The sequence below is a fragment of the Acipenser ruthenus genome, chromosome 5 (assembly GCF_902713425.1).
Source record: "Acipenser ruthenus chromosome 5, fAciRut3.2 maternal haplotype, whole genome shotgun sequence".
NCBI classification, from domain to species: domain Eukaryota; kingdom Metazoa; phylum Chordata; class Actinopteri; order Acipenseriformes; family Acipenseridae; genus Acipenser; species Acipenser ruthenus.
In genome coordinates this window covers 47,400,920-47,426,430 of record NC_081193.1, presented here as the reverse complement: position 1 = coordinate 47,426,430, position 25,511 = coordinate 47,400,920, and the positions used below count along the sequence as shown (strand labels likewise).

Below are 25,511 nucleotides of genomic sequence, written 5' to 3'. Positions count from 1 at the left end.
ACAGTATCTCATTTACAGTAACTCGTTATAGCATCTGCAATGTAACTGCAGCAACTTGGAGAACAACAAAGGCGGCCTTCTAATCAGTAACAGTATTTATTGCTCTTATATGGCCCTTAATTTTAAGAACGAGTAAACTTTTATGATAAGCATTTGCTGTCTCAGTTTTAAAACTATGGTTCACAACATAACACAGTGGAACGATCACAGTACTACCATAAAATAACTGTAGGGCAGTACTGTCACGTGTGAAATCTTTAACAATAAAGCTGAAATGAAAATGCTTTTATTTACTCGAAATCATTTCAATCTGGTTGATAGACTAGAAAGCACTAGCAAAAGCAGCCGAATACGGTGCAAAACATTTACACTTTTTGTTTTGTTTCTGGACTTTGCGATACGTGCACAATGCCTACATTAACAGACGTATCGACAATAACAATCAACCATTTCTAAAAAAAGAACACACAAATTCTTCACATAAAAAAAGAACAGTCCTACTACAGTAGCAGGCAGTTTACACTGCTTCTGGGCTTCTGATCGCATCATCAATTTCACATTTTTTAAATCCATTGATGGAAATGTCCGGTCTACTTTTAATGTTTTCAAGCAAATTGGCTTCAACACTGCCATTCTCATATCCACTTTGATATCTGACACATTATTTCTCTTGTCCTGCGCTTCTTGAACCTGTTCTGTATACCAGTCTGACAGAGGGCGGGATCAAAATAGGCGATAAAGCCAGTCCGCACCCCCCTAGGAGGCAGCACCCCCCAGTTTGAGTACCGCTGATCTAGACTAACTAAGACTAGTGCTAACTGGGGTCTCCAAAATTGTTTCATATGACTAAATCCAATTTACTAAACTTAAATCGTGACAGGATTGCATCTCATTTACAAACTAGCCCCAGAGGCTAGTTGCTAACATTCAATCAATCCCATTATCATCACCATTACATGAACAAACAGTCTGGACAAGCTTTCTTAGTTATAGGCATTAGAAATCAACACATGCCCATAACAAGGGGCAGAGTACTTGCAAATTCAAATCCCACCCAACTTCTCTCACAGACAGGCCGCCTTCAATCATGCCAACAGCAACCAGGCGATCTTCATTACTCAAGTCGGTCACGTAGAAAAGAGACGGAGCTTCAGTAAACTCACGCATTGACCCAGAGAGGAAATGATGTGGCACCACAATCACTAATTCACGCACTAACCGGACTTGTGTATGTGTTTTGTGTTTAATGTGGGGATACAAGAATGGGACTATTATTTCGGGACTAGCTTGGGGGATTATAAATGTAAGTAATACATGCCGCTGTATTACTTACCATCATTATTTCCTGTTTGTTTCGCTGTCAGGCACTGGACAAAAACAATTAATAAAAACAAACCTTTTCACCTGGTTTACAATTGTCTGTCTGTTCTTTAATCACCTGCACCTGTACACTGTGCCACAGTCCCTCATGGTTAAATATGTATGCAACACTTAAATCTAAATATATGTATAACTACATTCTGAATATTTTAATTACAGTTCTTGCTTCCTTTTTTACATGTCTTCCAACACATACAGTACAGAGTTCCAGACTGACTAAAGCAAAAACCTGGCATTCACTAGATATCCCAATCTCTGCCACCAGAGGGCAATGAAGTGAACAGCTTTCCTATTTACATATAAAGTATATACATAGGAATGTACAGGAATTAAATGAAAACTACAGGGAATAACACTCAGCACTACCACTGATTTAAATGGACATTTAAAAAAAAAAAATACAAAACAAAAAACTTTCTTGCAAGTCTCTCTGATGTTATAATTGAGTCCCAGAATTTATTTTCACTCAGTTTTTAAATGTTGTCTTACCTGTGTAGGTATTTAAAAAATTGGCCTGTTTGACTATTTACTGTACAGAAGAACAGATATGTTCATTCATTTTACTTTATAATAGCAATGTAGTTTATAAAAGCAATACTGTAATACAATGTTATACACTGTTTGTAAACATCGATAAAATGTGTTTTGTAATGTAACAAAACATTGCTTGCGATACCGGTACCTGTCATACTGACAGAAACAGTAACTACAAAGTTGTGTCATCTATTTTGTATTACAGAAGGTACAGTAACTATTTTGGCACTCTTTTCCTTGTTACACTGGGAAAACATTTTTTGATGCAACCTTTCACCTTAACATTCAACTGTTTCTTTAAAAGCAATTTTGTGAAAGTCCTTTTTGGGCTTGATTTCACTTTTGGTGTTTGAACTAACACAGACACTTCTGTATTTTCAGTGGAGTGCTAAAAAAAGGAAATGAGTTCTGTGTGGTGTTTCAAAAAAGAGAAGGCCCTGTGTAGATATGGTAGGAGTGTTGGGTAGAGACTTAAACTGAATTGAAACACGAAACAAAAATAACTAACACACAGTAGAACAGCGGGTCGTTACATTATTATTATTATTTTTATTATTATTATTATTATTATTATTATTATTATTATACAATGTACTTCAAAATGGCCTTCTGTAATTTGTTTATTTGCTTAATCTGCATTGGTTGCGAGTGTATGGTGGCATTTTGAAGCAGAAATTGATTAAGTGAACAAGTTAAGTTGTGTTGCATTTTTAAGCAGTGTATGCTTAAAATACAAATGTAACAAAAGTTGTTGTAGTTGACATTGCGTAGGCTACACTTTCTTTTGTGCTGTATAGGTAGAAGTAGGTAGAAGATTACTTATATGATTACAATTAGCAAAAGCATGCCTCAGCATGTTTGAATACAGTATACAAATGTAGCAGTGTGGAGTAGTGGTTAGGGCTCTGGACTCTTGACCGGAGGGTCGTGGGTTCAATCCCAGCTGGGGGACACTGCTGCTGTACCCTTGAGCAAGGTACTTTACCTAGATTGCTCCAGTAAAAAAAACCAACTGTATAAATGGGAATTGTATGTAAAAATAATGTGATATCTTGTAACAACTGTAAGTCGCCCTGGATAAGGGCGTCTGCTAAGAAATAAATAATAATAATAATAATAATAATAATAATAATAATAATAATAATAAATGTCAATGGTGATCAATCACTGAGGACAACACATCAAAACAATCAAAACAAGTCCTCCTGGGTAAGCAACTTGTTATATGATCGGTCTTACTTGTAATGGCCTTTGAATTAAAATGACGTTACAGTACAGTATTTTACTGTCACGACTACTTCTGCATTTAAGCATCTGTGGCTTATTTTCAGTTGCGATGCAAATCTCACAGTTTTTCACTAACCAGAGATACAAAGCTTCACAATCTCCCCTTCCTCACTGTGCCGCCACACAATAACACTGCTGTACTCAGTATGTAGTCAATCAATGTGTATTCACTTTATTGAAACAAATTTTCACTAAAAGAGAACACAAAAAAACATACCTGCACAATGCAGTGGCGCAGTCACTGTTTGATTACAAACGTGTCCAGTGTTCCCTGCACCATTGCACAATCCTGTTCATTTTTTAACAGCCCTATGTCTTGTTCTAGTAGTTTACAATAGCTTACTTGCACCATCTATTATTATCGATATCCTATTGGTATCGGCTGATATGGGTAGATAACCATCGGCCAAGAAAATCTTTATCGATGCACACCTTTATGTATGTATGTATGTATGTATGTATGTATTTTCGCGAAATGCCTGATTAAAAAACTCAGGCATTTTGCGAAATGGCTGATTTTAGGAGCATCCCATTACACTATCTGCCTGTTTTACTCAGTCATTTCATGAAATGCCTAAAAGTTTCAGACATTTTGCGAAATAACTGCAGTTATAGGCATTCTATTACACTGCTTAACTGATTTAAAGGTTTTCAGTAATTTTGTGTAATGACTGTTTCACCTCGGTCGTTAAATGACTGACATGAAGGGCATTCTACTACACTATTATATATATATATACACAGTGCCTTGCAAAAGTATTCAGACCCCTGACCAATTCTCTCATATTACTGAATTACAAATGGTAAATTGAAATTTCGTTCTGTTTGATATTTTATTTTAAAACACTGAAACTCAAAATCAATTATTGTAAGGTGACATTGGTTTTATGTTAGGAAATATTTTTAAGAAAAATAAAAAACTGAAATATCTTGCTTGCATAAGTATTCAACCCCCACACATTAATATTTGGTAGAGCCACCTTTCGCTGCAATAACAGCTTTAAGTCTTTTGGGGTAAGTATGTACCAGCTTTGCACACAGTGACAGAGTGATTTTGGCCCACTCTTCTCGGCAAATTTGCTCCAGGTTGTTCAGGTTGGTTGGACAACGCTTGTGGACCGCAATTTTCAAATAGTGCCACGGATTCTCAATGGGATTGAGATCAGGTCTTTGACTGGGCCACTGTAGGACATTCACCTTTTTGTTCTTGAGCCACTCCAATGTTGCTTTGGCCTTGTGCTTGGGATCATTCATTGTCCTGCTGAAAGGTGAATTTCCTCCCAAGCTTCAGTTTTTTAGCGGACTGAAGCAGGTTCTCTTGCAGTATTTCCCTGTATTTTGCTCCATCCATTCTTCCTTCAATTTTAACAAGATGCCCAGTCCCTACTGATGAGAAGCATCCCCACAGAATGATGCTGCCACCACTATACTTCACGGTAGGGATGGTGAGTATTGAGGCATGGGCAGTGTTAGGTTTGCGCCACACATAGCGCTTTGAGTTTTGGCCAAAAAGCTCTATCTTGGTCTCATCTGACCAAAAAACCTTTTCCCACATCACAGCTGGGTCACTCTCATGCTTTCTGATGGTACTTTTTGAGTAACAGCTTCTTTCTTGCCACCCTCCCATACAGGCCAGTGTTATGCAGAGCTCTTGATATGGTTGACTGGTGCACCATTACTCCACTCCCAGCCACTGAACTCTGTAGCTCCTTCAAAGTGATTGTTGGCCTCTCTGTGGCTTCTCTCTCACAAGTCTCCTTCTTGTTTGAGCGCTGAGTTTTGAGGGACGGCCTTTTCTTGGCAGTGCCTGGGTGGTGTGATGTAGCTTCCACTTCCTGATTATTGATCCAACTGTGCTCACTGGGATATCCAAACACTTGGATATTATTTTGTACCCTTTCCCTAATCTGTGCATTTGTATTACTTTATCTCTAACTTCTGTAGAATGCTCTTTGATCTTCATTTTCCTTCAGATTCACAGCCTGACCAATGATCCTTCAACAGTGGGGTTTTTATCCAGAAAATGTGTCAGCAACTTTATGGTTCTCAGGTGGAGGCCAATGGTAAGGTAATTGTGTCCTCGTTAGGGCAATTTCTTTCATTGGTGTAAACTGGGAGCTTCCACAGCACAGGGGTTGAATACTTATGCAAGCAAGATATTTCAGTTTTTTATTTTTCTTAAAAATATTTCCCAACATAAAACCAATGTCATCTTACAGTAATTGATTTTGAGTTTCAGTGTTTTAAAATAAAATATCAAACAGAACGAAATTTCAATGTACTATTTGTAATTCATATATATATATATATATATATATATATATATATATACACACATACATTTGATCTGGGTAGTGTTTGGGTAGTATGATGCATTTTCCACTTCTTAATGCTGGACTTCACTGTGCTGAAAGGGATAATCAGCGCCTTTGAAATTTTCTTGTACCCTTCTCCTGCTCTGTGCCTCTCTACCACTTTATCCCTGACTTGTTTCGAAAGCTCCTTGGTCTTCATGGTTGCTTTGTTGGATCACTATGCGAGTTGCAGCTTGAAAGTCTTTATATACCTGAGGGAAATTATCTACAAGTTAAACCACTTTGAGTGCACACAGGCTGAAACCATTTCACTAATTTTGTGACCTTTCAAACAAATCATTTGCACCTGAGCTGATTTAGGGCTGCAGTAACAAAGGGTTTAATACTTATGCAACTGAGTAAATCTGTTTTTCTCTGTAAATCTTACTTATTTATATTCTGTATGCATTTTTTAACTTTATCAATGTGGAGTAGTTTGTGTAGATTCTACATGTATATACATACATACATACTATATACATATTACATATATACATATTACATATATATATATATATATATATATATATATATATATATATATATATATATATGGGTTTTTTTGTTTGTTTTTTTAAATAAAATTATTAAAATATTCGGCACTACTTAACATGTATGGCAGTAAAAAAAAAAGTTACTTATCATCCCTACTGTAGAAGGGCACAAACCAGTATGTCACTTTAAAAATGTAACTGATAGCCAAATTAACGATGTTGTGCTTCATATGAATAATAAAAATAGTTATGCATTGCCCCTACGGTAGAATATATATATATATATATATCCGTGTTTGCTGTTGATTGTTATCTGAGCTTCCTATACTGCAGTAGCATGAGGATGTGCGGGACTTAAGGGCCTTTAGACTGCAGACTCCAAAGAGGAAAAAGCTTGTGTCCTCATTTACTGCTTTACCAACAAACAGACTAGTTAACAAGGTCTGCTTTCTGAAAGAGTAGATTGCACAGGCCGCTAAACTATGAAAGTCTGTAAAAAGAGAGAGAAAATAAGCATAATTGTGGGGCTGTAAAGCAGCTTTAAATCTGTTTGTGTTAAAAAGTGAATCGTGTCAGCTGGACTCATTATTACTGAAGCTAAATGAAAGATGATTTTGCTTTAAAAGACTGTTTTAGTTTCTGCCAGTTCAGTTTCATTTCTGTAGCACTGCCACTGGGGCTTGGGTAATGTCTGGTTTAACCTACAAACAAACTGAAAGTGTTCAGAATCTTACATTACATCTTACTGAAGAGTACAACATAGCACCTGCAGGTTAGCATCACGGCAACCACAGTAACCACAGTAACCACTGTAGACCGTGGAGAAGCATTTATGATTTTGCCATGTCATACATAACTTGTATTGTACTGGTAATTGTTTTTTAAATTAATACATTAATGAGAATCCCCAATAATTTACCACAATACGCTGTTAGATTGTGTGGGGTTTACAGAGTCTAACTAATGGTTCTATCTGGTCTGTTCCATTATAGTAATTAATATGGTATTCTCACACACTATTACAGTATGTTGTTAAGTGTAAACATCTGCTCTCTGGTTTAGCAGTTGTGTCTTCTCAGGTACATCATGTTTTATGTTCATATGTTCCGGGCCCTGACATCATTCTTGCAGCTGAAGGGGGTTACAATAAAGCACTGAACAGGTCTGTGGACCAGCCTGTGTTTTTGCTAGGGGACTTTATTAAACGCGATGTTACTATACTCCTTCCAAACTTGAATCAATATGCGACGTGCCCGACCAGATTGAACCGAACTCTGGATCTGTGTTTCGGTAATGTGACTGATGCGTATGTTTCAAAGTAGGGTGATCAAGACCATAATGTGGTTAATTTACTCCCTAGATATCGGCAGAAGCTGAAAAAGGAAAGTCCACAAACTAAATCAATTCGGACCTGGACAAATGACGCTACAGAAGAACTTAGAGGCTGCTTGGAATTGGAATGTGTTTTTTTTTTATAATTGTGCATCTGATCAGGACATGTTAACAGATACCATAACCTCTTATATTGAATTCTGTGTAGACTCTTATACCAACAAAACAAGTAACTATTTACCCAAATAAACCATGGATCAGTAAAGAACTAAAATACTGTTTGAATCAGAAGAAAATAGCGTTTGTACAAGGAAATAAAAGATTTAAACTTGCACAATTAGGACATGTATTTGCCCAACTTTTTCAACTGTTTTTAAATACATGTTTTGTTCCTCGTACATGGAGATCGTCTACCATAATACTAGTGCCAAAGAAAACAAATGCTAAATGTTTGAATGATTTCAGACCTGTAGCCTTAACTTCTATACTAAATGCATGGAAAGGGTTGTTTGTAGCCAGTTGACCGCAATTGTGGCTGATCAGATGGATCCACTACAATTTGCCTAAAGCAAAACGGGGAGTGGAGGATTCTACCATGACACTTTTAGAATTACCTTCTTGTCATTTAGATATTTCAGGCACTTACATACATATTTTGTTCATGGATTTCTCCTCGCTTTTAATACCATTCAACTACATTTATTACTGAAAAGTCTATGTGATTTACAAACAAATACAACTCTGGTGCTGTGGATTAGGGCATTTCTGTGTGATTGGCCACAGCGTGTCAATGTGAAAGGGTTTTTATCTGAGGACAGGGCAGCAGTGTGGAGTAGTGGTTAGGGCTCTGGACTCTTGACCGGAGGCTCGTAGGTTCAATACCAGGTGGGCAAGGTACTTTACCTAGATTGCTCCAGTAAAAACCCAACTGTATAAATGGGTAATTGTATGTAAAAATAATGTGTAAAAAATAATGTAATTGTATGAAAAATAATGTGATATATTGAAACAATTGTAAGTCACCCTGGATAAGGGCGTCTGCTAAGAAATAAATAATAATAATAAATTGGTTTTAAATACGGGGGTCCCCCAGGCATATGTCCTGTCCCCTGTCCTCTTCTCAATTTATATAAATGAGATGATGTGTAATAATAGTGATTGTACTTTGATCAAATATGCAGCGGATATGACATTAGTGGCATGTCTCAAAGATGAATCTTCACTATCTCAGTATTTTAAGTATGTTAACTCTTTGACTTCGTGGTTTGCTGAAAGCTTTCTAGAACTAAATGTTCAGAAAACAAAAGAAATGTGCTGTGGAGGGAGGCACGCATTAGGCTCACCACATCCCCTCTTTAAGCCACTGTGCGAGACCAAAACTTTATGTTTTCTGGAAATGTTGATTACATATATAAGAAGGCACAACAGCGACTTCTTCTTCTCAGAAAACTAAGAAGTGTTGATGTTGGAAGGGAAACTTTAGTGTCTGTTTATAGATCTCTCATTGAGAGCATGCTTACTTTTAATATAGTATCATGGTATGGTAATCTCTCAGTAAAAAATAAAACAAAACTGGCAAGTGAAATAATCGGTACCGAACAGCTGCAGTTATCCGACCCGTACCATCAAGCAGTTAAAAGGAAATTCATACAAATTTTTAATGATAGTACACACCCTCTCAATTCTTCATTTCAATTACTGCCATCAGGTTGACAATTCAAAGTTCCTCTTGCATGGAAAAACTGTTTAAAAAAATCATTTATTCCATCGGCAACTTCAATCCTTTATGAGGAAAAGAGGTGGAAGACCTGAGAAGTGTGTGCACACTTTTGTGTGTAAGTGTGTGCTTGTATGCGAGTATGGTATGTTGCTGGTCAACAATGAGCTCCTGCTGTGCTAGCTAGCATGGATTATTGTTTCATAATTGATTGTTATTTATTGATGCTGTGTGTACATTGTTGTTTCTTTTGTACTAAGCTGAAGACAAATTTCCATGTTATGCTCTATTTAATGGAGAATAAAGCTTTTTTGAATTTTGAATATCATACAGAAATGCTCCCTAGCACCAAACTTTTTCTCACTTGGAAGCTAAAATATTATATCTCCTAGATGATTTTTTTGTTTTGTTTTGTTTTGTTTTTGCACACTTTAGGTAGCTTATCATGACACCAGCCAACCAAAATGTAACTGTACTGTCTAAGTACTGCACTACATTGAAGGGTATTAAAAAATACCAGCGTTAAAAGAATAAATGCATTACGTAATAACAACACCACACTGTAGTACAGAAGCCACTAACTTGTATAATTTATAAGTCTGAATTTAGGTACGATCGTTTGTCAGTAAACACCGTATCATCAAATATATTAGGCTCATAGTCACAATAGACACAGTCAGTAACGCAGACGGTAGGTAACACATCCCTGCGGAAATCGTCTGTTATTTGCTTGCTTTTACAGTTAATTATACGGAAATAAAAATGGTTTATTCTGCATAATGTCAAAATATTGTTATTAATATTGGCTACCTATGATGACACTGCAAGGTTTGCGATAGTAAAATCTGTGTCAGACGCTTACCCTGGCAGTGACTTGGTAAACAGTGTATCCTTTCTGGTGCTTCTTGGGGTCGGTAACAGTGTAGAATCGGGCACATTCCCCTCTGTCTCGCTGAGATTTCATTCTGCTAACAGCAAAGCCATCACATTCTCTACTGTGGAAGCCCAGCACTGGAGACACTTCCGGATTCCCTTCCAACTCTCTTCCGGGAGGCAGGAAATCCCGCCCTACCTTCTTTTATTCATTGGTGTGTAGAATTAAACCCCGGGGAAGGCATTTAGGGATGTGTGTTCATGACCAATATAGTCTAACTCAGCTACTTGTAGAATGTACATTAAAGGAAGCTTTTGGTTTCTATGCCTTATTCTTGGGTTATCGTTCCTGGGTCATTTCACCTCAGCAAGTTTTTTTTTTCTTTTTTCTATGGGTCAAAGCCTTTTACAGGCTGAAAGGTATGGTATATCATGTGTTTCTTTCAAAACTACATATTAAAATCGATTTAGCTAATGGAAGTACAATATTTTATATAGGTCTCAAATGCTGCACATTTGAGACCTATAGAAAACGTTAACCTCACCTCTCAGTTCAGTTCAGATTGTCATTGGCTTCAACCAGCCACAGAAAACAGGACACATTTATTTTATTTTATTATTATTAATTTAGTTATTATTTTAATAACTATTATTTTACCCCCAATTTTCTACCCAATTTGGAATGTTCCATTATTTTTTTCTCCTCACCGCAGCAATTACCCACACAGCTCAGGAGATCTGAAGGCTCATTGAAGGCTTCCGATCCCACAACCAAGCCAGATTCCTGTTTTACACCCAGGTACTCGAGAGTAGATGTCAGCAAGCTACCGGTCTCTGGAAGATAAAGGCCAGCCCTGCAGGTGTCCGCTCTGAGCTCACTGGGCACCTGGCCTGCAGGGTTCACTGTAGCGTGATGAGAAGAAGCAGTACCTGACGGTTCTGCCTCCCTAACCCATGGGTGCGCCAGAGCCAATGTGATGGCCCCTTTGAACCAGCGACTCCGCACAGCCAGGATGCGAACCTACACTGTGTGGCTCACACCACGCGGCTATGCTTCTACCAGGTTTAATTCTGAAAAACAGCACAAATTATTCTGTGAACAAAAGCTTTTAAGTGAAAATACTGTATTTAATACAAATTAGAACATGTGTTTTGAATAAATAACTTTATTTCTGCTTCTCGCAGTCTATTTTATCATTGTTTTTAATGTATATTTATAAGTTACAGTTGTGTATTAACAGTCGGGGACAACATAGAATTTGCTGGTGATTTCTTCAGGTTACTGAAGACAACCACACCTTCTAAACATACATTGCATTTTACCTTGGTATTCTTCAAGAGAATGCAAGAAATGCACAGCAGATTTAGTACCTGCCTGGCTTTTGCTACAAAAATGTAATATATAATCCACCAAACACAGTTTATTTTAAACATAACTACAAAACACAAAAGCTTGTAAAATAAGTAATAAGTTAAATATAATTACTCATTTTTCAGTTCTTTATACCATATCAGAAAACACAGACCAGTAACTCCTCTCAAAATCATTTAAATTCTGACAGCTTGAAACTATTCTAGAATATGTTACCTCAAAGGGATGACATTGAACTTTATTCGACTGTAACTAAACCAACAATTATTGGAGCCCCAAATCTTCAGCGATAAAAAATGCCATACAGGGCCATTGGCTACTGACATGAAAGTAAAGATATGTGAACCAGCCCACATAACTTGAACATCAACAAAAACAATATGTGCAGCAGGTACGCTTGAGTTTTAAATGTGCCACAAACCTGAAGCAGCATTGAACAGTTTCATGTTTTTGGTATTCAATTTAATCCATCAATGCAGACTTAAAGCTATTTTTAAATAGCTTGTGAGTTATTTAGTAAACATATTTGGTACACATATAAATACTGTTTGAGAGGTAAGATGTTACAAAATATTCAAGTTAACTTCTCAAAATGTCTCATCAAAATAAAAGATTGTTTAAACTTTTAAAGCTGAAGATATGTTGTCAACCTGCTTGAAATTAAAATAATTGTCGAAAAGATGTTTGTTATAATTTGTTGTTTTGTTGATGCATCATTTTGTTGATTTTTAAAATACATTTTGGGTTTAAATGTTTGAATACTTTTTTAATACAGTCTGGTTCGTATTGATTGCGAAAATAACAACAGCTAGCTTTTCTTACAAGTTGTGTATCCCAAACACATACAACTCCCAAGTAAACTCACCTAGCCATCAGGCAATAGCCGAGGAAACTACATTTCACACCTTTGAATACAGTGCAACAGGTAACATGGTAGAGTTGGATAGAAACTGAACTAAGAAACTGTATTACTTGTGTGTATAAACTTATGTTTCTGCAAAGTCTAACAAAAAGTTTGCACACTTAAAATATGACTGTTTTTTGAGATGGTATTTTCATTATCGTTTAGCACAATAAAACTAACACAGTACAGTAGTTACAATATTATTTATTTGCTTATTGGGTGCTGTAGTCCATGTGTACGATAGCAGGTAAATATGAAAACAATACATTGAACAGACATACAATACAAACAATTACAATACTAACAGTACAATTTTCTTTTCATTTATGTACACCTACTCTTTAATAGAAATGCAATGGTCCTACAATTCTGTTGTAGGGGGTGATGATAGTACAAGGGCTATGATAGTGGCCTGAGCTATTGATAGAATTGGTAGAATCATTGAGCAACAACTGAAGTGCAGCCAACTCTGGAGTGAAACTATCTTTTAGAAGAATGCAGAGAATCATGTCTGAGATCTGCTGGGATCATGTTCTTCACTCTGCGACTGAGCTCACTCAGCATCTTTTCCTCTGAAGAACTGACTTTTTGTCTTTGATTTTCCACATGGCGGGATTTGCGTAGAAAATCCTTTTGGCCCTGTAACAGTTCACTAAAATTGACAGGAAGCAGTGTGTGTTATAAACTATCATAAAAATATGCAGTATATATTAAAATACATGTAATCTTTGGTTATTGTTATTGTGGCTCATTTGTGAAAGAATGCAGTAATATATGGCTTTCTGTCTCACAGGTACACACACATAAAAAAGAAAAGAGCCTATGTATTAATACAGCTATGGCCAAAAGTTTTGCAGCACTCTATAGAATTAACTATTTTTGCTTCATAAAGTCGAATGAAATCTGCTGAATAATGTTATGTTAACATATTGAATTACATGCCGTGTTGCAGTTTTCCATATACTTAATGAAAAACTTAAAAAAATATTTTGTAATTTAACATGAAATACAGTACTACTATTATGGCTTCCGGTAGACTTTTGCATTATCATTTTGTAGTTTCTTTGATTACATGATGTTAAATAAAAGATCTAAATTATGTTCATGTATTTATTTATTTTTTAATTATGTCTCAATCACAACATTCTAGGTCTTGCAGAACTTTTGGCCATAGCTGTATGTATTACAAAAAATATCAAACTTGAAAAAAGGTCACCAAAATATATTTCCATGCTTCTTGGAATAATGCCAAAAAGTTAGTCAAATTCCCTAAGAAACATTTATCTTAAGCACATTATATTTGGGAAAATACATTTATGACAAATGCTCTATTCCTTGTACTATCTTCCTTTTACCATTTCTATTTGAAAAAAAGACTGTACAGACTACACCACTGCAGTATAGGTATTGTACATTACAATAGAAGGCATTATTTGATTTATTCAGATCCATTTATACAGTGAAGTGTTTGAGGTGTACCATATTATTTAGTGCCTACTTCCTGTCCAAATTTACTCACTGTAAATTCTGTACTGAAAACATGTGCATATAATTCCAAACCAAACATCAAAGCCCCCTTTTTTACATTTGAATATTAATTTTCCTCACCTGTAGTCAATGTTGCCGTTCCTGTCCACATCTAACCTTTGTATGAGTTCTTCCAATGCATTCTTCTGCAGAGGGATGTGAAGATTCTAAAACAAAAAAACACACAGACAGTACACAATAGAGACAATGAAAACAAACAAATGTGTATATTTGATATTTTGTATTCAAATACGTTTAGGAAAATCAAATGGACACAACACTCAATGTACATTTATGTAGTATTATGTATATATAATAAGTACAATATATTGAAAATAAAGTATGACTAAACCCAAATTAAACACCTGAGTCTAAGGAGTCCCTTTGATCAAGCTCCACATCTACTTAACAATGCCCCGGAATGCCCATGCAGTCTGTCGTTGGATTAAAATGAATTCAAGATAGATTCTAGTAAAATATATACTTTATGTATTCAGTAAAAAGTAATGTTATTCAACGCTAGCTCTGAAGCTACATGTGGTCCATTGTAGATAAAAAAAAAAAAAAAGTTAGGGCTGTCTGCATCAGGGGATGAAAACTCCTGCACCTGCTGTGGAAATAAAAGTCCCCTGTGGTTTAGAAGATAGAGGTCCTCACCTGCAACGCCCCTCTGAAATCTTGAATAGAGACAGTCTGTGTGCCAGCTTTATCAATATTCCGAAAGAAGTCCCAGAGTCTTAGCTTGCGCTCCACTAAGTAATCCTGAAGGGCAGAAAATATTTCAATTTTATGTTTATTGTAAACACATGTTACCATGTATTACTGTACCACAGCACTTCTGTACTACTGTACATTGATCAAATACATTGTCCATGTTTTAGTCTTTTATAACCCATATTGATAGATCGTAGGAAATAAGCACTAAACCCACCCCTCATTCATGAAGTCATTTCTTTATTCTGCTATTGGTTAATTATCTCATGATACAGTCTGTTGTATATTATTTTGACAAACTATTCAGTGCAGTGCAATGATACCTGTACAGTGTAGGCACCGGTTGATGGGCCATACGATTATAGGACTAGCAGAAATGGGTAAGTTGCTACTTGCAGTACTGTTTGTGTTTGCTAACTTTACCAAATTAATTGAGTAGCTCCAAACATTTTGAGACAACATCTTTGATATCTACATTTGACATTTGTAGATTCTTGCATCCATTCACTTTCCTGACACAGAACAGTAGAGTTATCTGACTGTGAACTGACAGCTCTGCTCATAAACGACTGAGGCAGGAGACCCTTGGAAGAGGCCAAGTTACTTGAAAGACATCTTCTCATAGCAACTAATTGTGCTTGTCAAGGCATACCTGGATTGCTTTCATGGGGTCTGTCTTTTCTTTTGGCTTCTTTGATACCCAACCACCCATCCCAGCATAGTGAAGAAGTAGCTTTGGGTGATATTTTCTAGTCTCCTCCAACAGCTGTAGAAATGCTTCATTCACCAATATGTTCTATTTGTCAAAAGAAAAGAAAATATCCATAAATTGAATGATGATTACTGGTAACGATATTACTATCTCCCACAGATAAGGATGCAAATTAATTATGTACATGTTAATACATACTGAAACATCAAGTTCTTCAAGTGTTGAACTCTGGTTGTCTTTCACAGCAAGAAGCAGAGCCATCGTTCCGTCAAGTGTTAAAGGATTCCGAGAGAGCTGCAGGAAAGAAATCAAAATTCATATTTTATCATAATACAGTGTTCTTGCCTTTTAATGCTGAAATGGGGAGTCGTGGTTTTGAGGCCACACTGTGCTCCACCTTAAAGGCAAATTTACATTATGGGGAAAACATTAGTTGTTGCCATATATACTATAGAACTATAAAGGGCTGTTTTATAAGAGCAATGTTAATATCTAAAAGTAGTTGCAGCTAACACAACAATTTCAGCTATTGTGTACTCCCATTCACTATATAGGTCTCAAATGTGCCGTTTTTTAAAGTAGCAGATGTTATATGTATTTATATGTAAAATGTTTTTTCATTTAAAAAAAAGTTTTTTGGTACTATACTAGGCTGAAAGAAAACTCTTTTTGCTTACTTTCAGGTAGAGAACAGACATCTGAGATCAGACTTTGGTGAAAATTGAAGTACACAACAAGTTTTATGAAAGGATTCTATTAGCTACAACTACCTGATAGGTTAGGGACAGAACTTCTGAATAATATGGCCTCAATTCCATACAAACATTATTCATTCACTAACACCGGAGTGGTATGTCCTTAACTCAAAAACTATTTGAGAAAATGTATCTTTAATAAACACAATTTACCTTTAAAAACTGTAAGGTGCTGTTCACAGCCAGTCCAGTTGCCAGCATCTTTGCACCTCGACAGGAGATGCGGTTGTTGGTCAGGTCCAAGAACTCCAGTTGTTTGTTACATTTCAGTACTTCAGTCAAGGCAAAGGCCCCCTCATCTCCAAAGCCATTCCAAGACAAATCCAGCTTTCGTACACTGTTGTTGACCTGATAACGCATTAGAAAGATTTATTTTTTGTTTGAATGATGATAAACGCTACCAGGGGTGTGTGAGTTTTTGGAATTCTGCACCACACTATACTCTACAGAAGTTCACCTTGAGTGTCAAAAAGCAGCTGCTTCTCCTATTGACTGACATGCTTTCAGCCAGTAACATACTTTAACCCAGAAAAAAACTGCTGAGGTGAAATAACCCAGGAAGAGCAGGGGCAGATAGCCTAAGAATAAGGCATAGAAACTAAGAACTTTCTTTAACTGGAAGTAACAGATACTATGTTTTAAAATAGAAATCCATAACATAAACTGCACATTATTTAAACCTATTTAGTTAACAGAAGCGCAAAACAGTCAAGATTATGTAATTATTTTGTTAGCTACAATTACTTTAAGGACTGCAGAAATCAGTGCTCTTAAAGATGTGTCTGTCGATTGCCTACAATTCTACCAAAGTTCAGTGGAATCCGTCAATCTTCAGGATTCTGTTTCTGTGTTTTGAACCCCTTACCTGCAAACCACCACAGACAGCCACTGCTCCTTTTAATCTCAAGTGGTTCCAGCAAAGATTGAGAACTTCAAGAGTCTGGTTTTTAACTGAAAGACAACAGGCATTTTCTTGGTTTTCTACATCATCTAATATATTCCATATCATTAGCAGCCGTATCAAGACCAAAGTTCAATATTTGTACAATGCGCAATATGTGTACGTTGCAAGTGTTTCTTCAGGGTAAAGGTATTGTAATGATATCCCAATATTTTCTTTAAGGGAATTTATTCATTTAAAACAGGCAAATCACCTACCCAGGAGTCGTCCTAAATGTTCACCTCCTTCCAGTGAAAACTCATTATGACTAAGGTCCAACACTTGGACAGTGCTATTCACCTGTACAGTGGAAAAGTTAATTCTGTTAAATACAATATTTAAGTTCATAAAAACCATATAGTGTCAGTTGCACTCATGTACAGTGGTTAAATATTGACTATATGTTTATCACAATATAAATTATCTCAGGACCTTCAAATTTAAATATATATTTCATATAGGTAGGTAGGTAGTGGAGCAAACACAGTTGAAAGGTCAATGTGTCTTAGTATTTTTCTGGAATCAGGAAAAACAGCTAATTGACAAACAATAAGGATTCTCCAACCAAACTCAGAGCCAACTAAAAGCATGTGGAGGAATAATTTAAAAACAAGTAAAAAAAAGACTTACAGCAAAGGCGTCAGCAAAGAATTTGGCATCCTTATCTTTAAAGTAGTTTCCTATAGGTTAAAAAAGTCTGTGTTTGTTTCCTTAAATAAACAGTAGTTAGTGATTATGCATGGTATTGGTCATAAAATGTGTTACTTTTATGTATGTTATTTATTAAAATGTTCCTGAAATGCAGGTTCCCATAAAGTACACAATGGCTTTACAAATTTCACAGATTAAAATCCACATAAATATAACAGTCCCATTTATAGGGTAAAAGTACAGTATAATAAAACATTATCAAAACTTCTACTACTTGATTTATAAGGTTATTTTTCATTAATATCTCTGACTGTGACATGTTCATATCTATTGCAGTTAGTTAGGTAAATACCTTATAAAGGCCTGATAATCCCAAACACAGCAACTTTTTAAATGATCAGTCTTTAGGAACCAATTATTATGCTCTGCTGAGGATATATAGTGGGTGAGGGCATACTCATCCGTATGTGTGTAGGCATGTCACACTACAGAGTTTTGCATTGTTTCATATAGAGCAGTGGGTACAGTGACTACCTCAATGTTACTGTGTAAGCCTTTAATTAAATTACCAACGATATACTGCATCCCAACAAAATAAAATTAACTGATAATAATCTAATATCACTGACATTCATAATTCACAGATTTTCATCTTACCAGAAAAGTTAACTGTCTCCAATGTATTATTTTCTTTTAACATATCACAAATAGCCTTGGCCCCTGCAGTCTGCAACTGGTTATGTGCCAGATTCTGTATTATATACAACAAAACATATGTATTTATATTGTAAACATTTCAGACCAGAAACAATAGAAAACATTATGCCAGATTTAAGCAGCACAAAAAACTTTTTTAGCATAACACAGAGACGGTCTGTTTCTGTGCTGGTAAAATACTGTGAAATATAGGAAACGTACCAAATGCTGTATAAAACAGTTTTCAGTCAGCATGTCACTGATGTACTTCACCCCTTCAATGGTAATGTTGTTGTCTTCCAGTTCAAGTTTTAATAGTTTTGTGTGTGTCTGTCAATATTAGAGAATATTTGAAAAATTGAACATTTGGATACTTGATGGTTACAAAATGTTGCTATTTCAGTATAACCAGTCTGACTAATACTGTGATTCCTTTTGGGGTATAAATGCGTTCTGTATACTGTTTGACTCAAAAGTAAAGTACCTTCTCTCAGGTTTTAGAACTGTAAACAATCAGAAACTACTGTATGCTGAAAATATGGGGGGCAATATGTTCTGCTACCTTCTAATTTAGTTTCATATTAGCATGGAATATAACAAATCTTTTTGCAGAACCCCACCTTCTCCCTACAACGAACTATCCCAAGCAATTATTATTATTTGTTTATTCATCCAAGGCGACTTTCAGAGACTAGGGTATGTGAACTATGCATCAGCTGCAGAGTCACTTACGAGAACATCTCACCCAAAAGACAGAGCACATAGGAGGTTAATTGACTTACTCAGGGTCACACAGTGAGTCAGTTGGGATTTGAACCAGGGACCTTCTGGTTACAAGCCCTTTTCTTTAACCACTGGACCACACAGCCTCCCAATTCACAAAAATGTACCACAAAGGACAGATTACATTTACCTTAAGCAGACATGCCAAAGCCTGGACACACTTGACCCCAAGTCCATAGTGATTCAGGTTCAAGTGTTCACTGTGCAAGTTCTTGATGAACAGCGAACATGGAACAGCTCCTCTTCTAGCACAGTCTGAAATGTACTGTTCACTTTTGACAAGGTCATGTTTGCTTTTACGGTTTTCTTGGTTTAGAAATTAAAATATCATTAAATGAGAAACATGTAATACAGTACAAGTACCACACAGTGAGAAGATAATAGTTTGTATTAATGGGTATCCTGAAATGTCATTTACTGTTTATTACTACTGCTACAAGAAGTCCTGTTGCAGGAATATGCATAACAACAAGCGCTCTGGCTTTTCTGTTCTGTACCACATCATGGATTGTTATTGCTGTGTTACCTATTTGATAATGTGGGCAATAATCCTTACACTATCAGTGCACTAGAGAGGACATTTTGAAAACATTTATAAGTTATAAGTGTAAAAAGTTGTCAGGATGTTAACAATGAAAAGAAAAATTACAGGTATGTTATTTAAACAGTTGTAGCAACACATGGGGACGTGTAACGCTATATTTTTCGGAACCCAGTTACTTACTCTTTAAATACAATTAAAGTTGCTGATAACTGTCAATACAATGCAGCATATATTGTTTTGTATAGCCTAGTAGTCACATTAAAGCTTTGACTCTGGTTTTATTGAAATAATATTTTTTCAAAGTCTATTTTTATGAGAGTTTATCCCATGCTTTCACTACGTTTTATTACACCTTTCTATACTTTCATCATAGTAAACTTTTATAAGGATTGTTCAATATTAAACTATATTATTTTCAGGTTTTGTGCTGGGCTATGGTTTAATATTGTTGTTTGCCTGTATGTTAATCTTGCAGCTAATTTTCTTAGAATGTGTCTTTACATTGCTGACAGTGCACACACTAGAAACCACAGATACGACAGTGGCTAGATGTAGCTGAAGACTGCAGAACAAGAACTATAGACACACTGACATATATATATATATATATATATATATATATATATATATATATATATATATATATATATATATATGTCCTGTCCATAATAATAATAATAATAATAATAAGAGATAACTTTACCTGCATCTTCTAAATCTGTATCCCACTCCTTTTCTGGCTCATCCATACATTTCCCATCATTCCTTGAATAGCAGGTGAATTTACTTAAACTCATTGTTTCTAGCAACAGCTCACTGTTGTTTTAGTTCAGCATGGTATTTTCATCAAGGACTGCTTAATAATGATTCTGTTATCCTTTTTGTGTTTCTCTAGAATTTGTATTTAGTATCAGAAATACTTAATTTTTAAAGATACAAATATTTAGATCACATTTTGCTGTCAGTTACATTACGGTCTACCCTCAGACACTCAAATAGCAGTAACATTCTGCTTACAATTGATGCCAGTTTTTTTTTTATCTTCTGTTGCTTTCTTATCTCTGCTGACAGCTGGCTTATTTGCTTGTCATTGTTTTTGATTTAATATGAATGCATACATTCACATTGTGTCATTAGGGGAAGAAAGGACACAGTGTTATCAGAGCAGACAGAAAAGTAATAAAATTAGTTGTTTACAAACATAGTGATGACAAGCATTTAAAAGGCTGGACGAAATCCAGCCAATTCGGCAGCTGCCTCTCCACTAATTATTTTCCCTTCTCATATACGGCCGATACCCTTTGACAAGCATTAAGATACTCTATCCTTTTTGGAGGGTATTGTGTATATACTATATACAACATCCCTTAAATGAAGCCACCACTGCAGCTGCATCACTATCCTGGGGGCCTGTGCCCTTCCCCCAAACATGTTTTGATCACGATACATTTATGGATCCTCATCCAAATGATGGTGCCACCTCTTTGGCCAATGTGTGATATTTTACGCCAAACATGGTTAGCACTTACCAAATGGCTCTCAACAGCAATGCAATGCAGTGGTTCTTCAATAATAATGCAAGGGTAACAATGGTACGAGTAACTGGTAGAATGGTACTCTTATGTCCATTACACTATAGGCAATTTTTGGCAACCTATAGGAAGAAACATGTCATTTTTTAAGCAATTTTCACCAAGTTCATAGTTCAAGCCACAAATTCTAAACAAGCTTGATTTGAGCTACTTCAGGAACATTGCATAAAATTACCTACAACCAGTAGATAGTTAAAAAAAACAAACAAACAAAAAAAAACAGCTTGGTGGTAGATGGGCTTTTGGACTACAGTGGTAACATTTTCATATTTGGACATACTTTACCAAGATTAGGATCACAGATAATGTAATCCAGCAGCATAGTTCCATACTATAACAGCACTATATCAGGAGTTCTGTACAATACTAGTTTAAAATCCTTTCACTCTAATGATGTGGTCTGCTAATGATTTTGATATGACTTCTTCTTGGTCATACACTGTGTTATAATAGCTTTTCTGGAAGGGAAGTTAATGATTCTGTCTTGATTTATTTTTCACAAAAGCTTACTGGCTACTACAGTCTGTATTTATTTAAAGACTAGCATATGCTAATTGTTATTTTTTTATTACTGCTACCTAAAATGTTTCAGGAGCACTTTAAAAAAAAAAAGTCCATATGAATACTAAAGGAACAGCTGTTATTTAAAATACCTGTATATATCTCACTGGAATTCATTTTGACTATGGCCATTATTTCAGAACTAGTTATTGGAACTATTATAATAAGCACAATGTGCTACAGTTAGATTTCTGTACATTCCTTATCATTGGGGTTCCTCTGGAATCTGTATTGCCTCGAGGTCCTGTTACAGTACATAGGATTCTAAATAAAACCATTAGGGTCTCTATATGTGAACCATGTTGAATGGAAGCCTGGGTACGAGGTGATGCTTCATGGCAATCCTCTCACTACACTACACTAGGCAGGTAGCTGTAGCTAGAACACACAGAGGGTACTCAGGCTAGGTGCAATGCTTTATTCTATCTAGAATGTTTTGTTTCTAAACAATATATATATATATATATATATATATATATATATATATATATATATATATATATATATATATATATTTATGTCTGAAATACCAAGTGAATTAATAATTTGGGGTTTAGAGAGAAACAAATAATTGGATGATCATTGTTATAGCTGGTTACATAATTTATTGCATAAGTACATCACAATCCACTCTGGCATAAAGTAATTTTAGTATTATTATTTATTTCTTAGCAGACGCCCTTATCCAGGGCGGACTTACAATTGTTACAAGATATCACATTATTTTTACATACAATTATATTCTTTTTTACACACAATTACCCATTTATACAGTTGGGTTTTTACTGGAGCAATCTAGGTAAAGTACCTTGCTCAAGGGTACAGCAGCAGTGTCCCCACCTGGGATTGAACCCACAACCCTTCAGTCAGGAGTCCAGAGACCTAACCACTCCACACTGCTGCCCCACTAGTCCGCACTGCTGCCCTGCTAGTCTGTTAGTAATAAATTAAACCACAAGGGGATACAACTACTTATTTGTAATATTTTAGGTGTGTTCCAGTTGTCAGCAGGACAATCTCAAGATATGTAGTTTTAAGGACATTAATGGATAATCACCTCACAATAATGACAAAATAAATGCATTGAGTGACACTTAAGTGTTTACATAGTAATGGCGCTAATTTAATCGTAACCCTGAATTGTATTCCTTTTTTTTCTCTCTGCTAATAAAATTAGGACACACACACACACACACACACACACACAAGACTGCATTAGCTGTAGCTTGTATTTGGGGCAGTGCAGTAGGAAGTGGAGCTCTTTCTCTATCTGGCCTGGCTCACAGTGTTCGCACAGTCTCATAAGAACATAAGAACATAAGAAAGTTTACAAACGAGAGGAGGCCATTCAGCCCATCTTACTCGTTTGGTTGTTAGTAGCTTATTGATCCCAGAATCTCATTAAGCAGTTTCTTGAAGGATCCCAGGGCGTCAGCTTCAACAACATTACATAGTGCCACCTGTTTTCTGTTCTGAATGCCCCTTTATCTAATCTCCATTTGTGACCCAGTGTCCTTGTTTCTTTTTTCAGGTCAAAAAAGTCCCCTGGGTTGACATTGTCTATACCTTTTAGAATTTTGAATGCTTGAATCAGATCACCACGTAGTCTTCTTTGTTCAAGACTGAATAGATTCAATTCTTTTAGCCTGTCTGCATACAACATGCCTTTTAACCTGGGATAATTCTGGTTGCTCTTCTTTGCACTCTTTCTAGAGCAGCAATATCCTTTTTGTAACGAGGTGACCAGAACGAACACAATATTCTAGATGAGGTCTTACTAATGCATTGTAGTTTTAACATTACTTACCTTGATTTAAATTCAACACCTTTCACAATATATCCTAGCATCTTGTTGGCCTTTTTTATAGCTTCCCCACATTGTCTAGATGAAGACATAAACTCCTAGGTCTCCAGGTGGCTCTGTGGGGACCCTTTTCAATTGCTAAAGTGTGGTTGCTCAATCTATATTTGGTCAGTAGTTGTTTTTGGTCTTTAACATTGACCAAATATTCTGCCAGGTCGTATGGTCTGTTTAAACTCTGGTAGCACTCTAATCTATGTTGTGATTTTACTTGCCTCTCCCAGTGTTTCAGGTATTTGTTTTTCATGGCGGTGGCTATTTTAGATATCACTGGGGCCTGATTAGAGCAGCTGTTCTGAGGCTCTGTGATGCTAATCTGGTTATCCTCACAGAGCTTCACCATCATGTAGTTGATGGTCTTTTTATATGAGTAGCTCTCCTGGCTCGTCACGGCCTTGAACAGGTAAGAGTCAGGGTTGCTTTGGTTCAGGTGGCTCCAGTACCTCAAAGCTATCTTTTGTACAGTGAGCAGTAAGGGAAACATCCTAGCTCAGCTCTACAAGCATTGCTAGGAGTATGTCTATGCAACTGCAAGATGTTTTTGCAGAATTCTACGTGTAAGATTTCTGTTGGAATTTTGTCCCAATTACTGTACTCGCAATTTAGAGTGGGACCCCAAACTTCACTGCCGTACAAAAGGATTGGTTGTATAACTTGGTCAAATAGTTTGAGCCAGACCGCGATTGGTGGCTTTAGGTTATACACCCGTTTCTTTATTGCATGAATGGCTCTGCTGGCAGCTGGGTTAAAGCTCCCTGATGCACTGATCATTAGTCCCAGGTAGGTGTAATTTGTTGTGTGCTCAAATGTTTTGCCAGCGAGGGTGAACTGGTATTTACTTCCCTGTATCCTGGCTTTTTTTTTGGAAAATCAATAATTTTTATTTTGGTCATGTTTATGTTTAAAACCCATGTTCCACAATACTGCTCCAGCAGGTTCAAACTCTGCTGGAGCCCATGCTCTGTGGGAGATAACAGAACCAGATCATCAGAATAAAGCAAGCATTTAATTTGAGTGTCAAGAGTTACTCCTGGGACAGAGGAGCTCCAGCACTGTAGCCAACACATCGACATAGATGTTAAAGAGAGTTGAGCTCAGGTTACACCCTTGTCTCACTCCCCTGCCCTGTGTGAAAAACTGTCCTTTTGTTCTTAATTTTGACAATACTTTTATTTTCTGAGTACACTGATTTAATAATATCGTACACCTTATGATATGCCACTTTGGATGAGTTTGAAGAAGAGACCAGGGTGCCAGATTGAATCAAAGGTTTTTTTAAAGTCGATGAAACAAGCAAACATTTTTCCTTTGCTGGTCTGATTGAGGTGCTTGTTAATAATGGCCTGCAGGGTGTAAATGTGGTCTGTAGGGTGGTGCTTTGGTAAGAAGCCTATCTGGCTTTTACTCAGCATGCTATGTTCAGTCAGAAAGTTCAGTATTGTGTTAATAATACTGCATAATACTTTGCCTAAGTTACTGTTTACACAGATACCCCTATAATTATTCAGGTCTAATCTGTCTCCATTTTTATAAATTGGTGTAATGAGCCCTTTGTTCCAAATATCTGGGAAACAGCCTATGCTCAGAATGATGTTAAAGAGTTTCACCAGGGCCTCTTGCAAATGGTTGTTGCTGTATTTTAGCATCTCATTACTGATTCTGTCGAGACCACAGGCTTTCCTGGCTGAGAGGGACTTCAGTTTGTCTGTCACCTCATGCTGGGTGATTGGGCCATCTAGAGGTGATTGATTATCTTTAATAATTCTTTCTAGGTTTGCTAATTTATCTTAAAGTAATTCATTTTAATTTAGAGGTAGATTATTTATTTTTGGAGATTGGTTTGTAAAGTTTTTCAAAGTATTGTTTCCAAATATTTCCATTAAGGATTGCCAATTCATTGTTACAGTTACTGGAGTTCAGATTCTTCC

General features: G+C 36.2%; 2 protein-coding genes across 6 annotated transcripts in view; both read right to left on the bottom strand.

Annotated features, from left to right (window-relative positions):
• Positions 1-10,164, bottom strand: part of LOC117402266 (ribosomal protein S6 kinase delta-1-like) — a 115,725-nt gene extending 105,561 nt beyond the window's left edge. For all 5 annotated transcript variants that reach the window (XM_034003241.3, XM_034003240.3, XM_034921417.2 and 2 more), the window contains exon 1: positions 9,961-10,164. In XM_034003241.3, coding sequence (XP_033859132.2) covers positions 9,961-10,062 — 102 coding nt within the window. In that variant the 5' untranslated portion in view covers positions 10,063-10,164. The remainder of the gene's footprint in view (positions 1-9,960) is intronic.
• Positions 10,165-12,463: 2,299 nt separating this feature from the next.
• LOC131737221 (leucine-rich repeat-containing protein 74A-like) lies at positions 12,464-24,067 on the bottom strand. Its single transcript, XM_059024783.1, has 12 exons — positions 23,795-24,067; positions 18,465-18,572; positions 18,204-18,297; positions 17,526-17,575; positions 17,114-17,195; positions 16,821-16,906; positions 16,109-16,303; positions 15,399-15,494; positions 15,141-15,284; positions 14,432-14,536; positions 13,856-13,941; positions 12,464-12,899 (listed from the first exon to the last, which is right to left on the bottom strand). The coding sequence occupies exons 1-12, from the start codon at positions 24,065-24,067 to the stop codon at positions 12,728-12,730; spliced, it is 1,491 nt and encodes a 496-aa protein (XP_058880766.1). The 3' UTR covers positions 12,464-12,727.
• Positions 24,068-25,511: the final 1,444 nt, after the last annotated feature.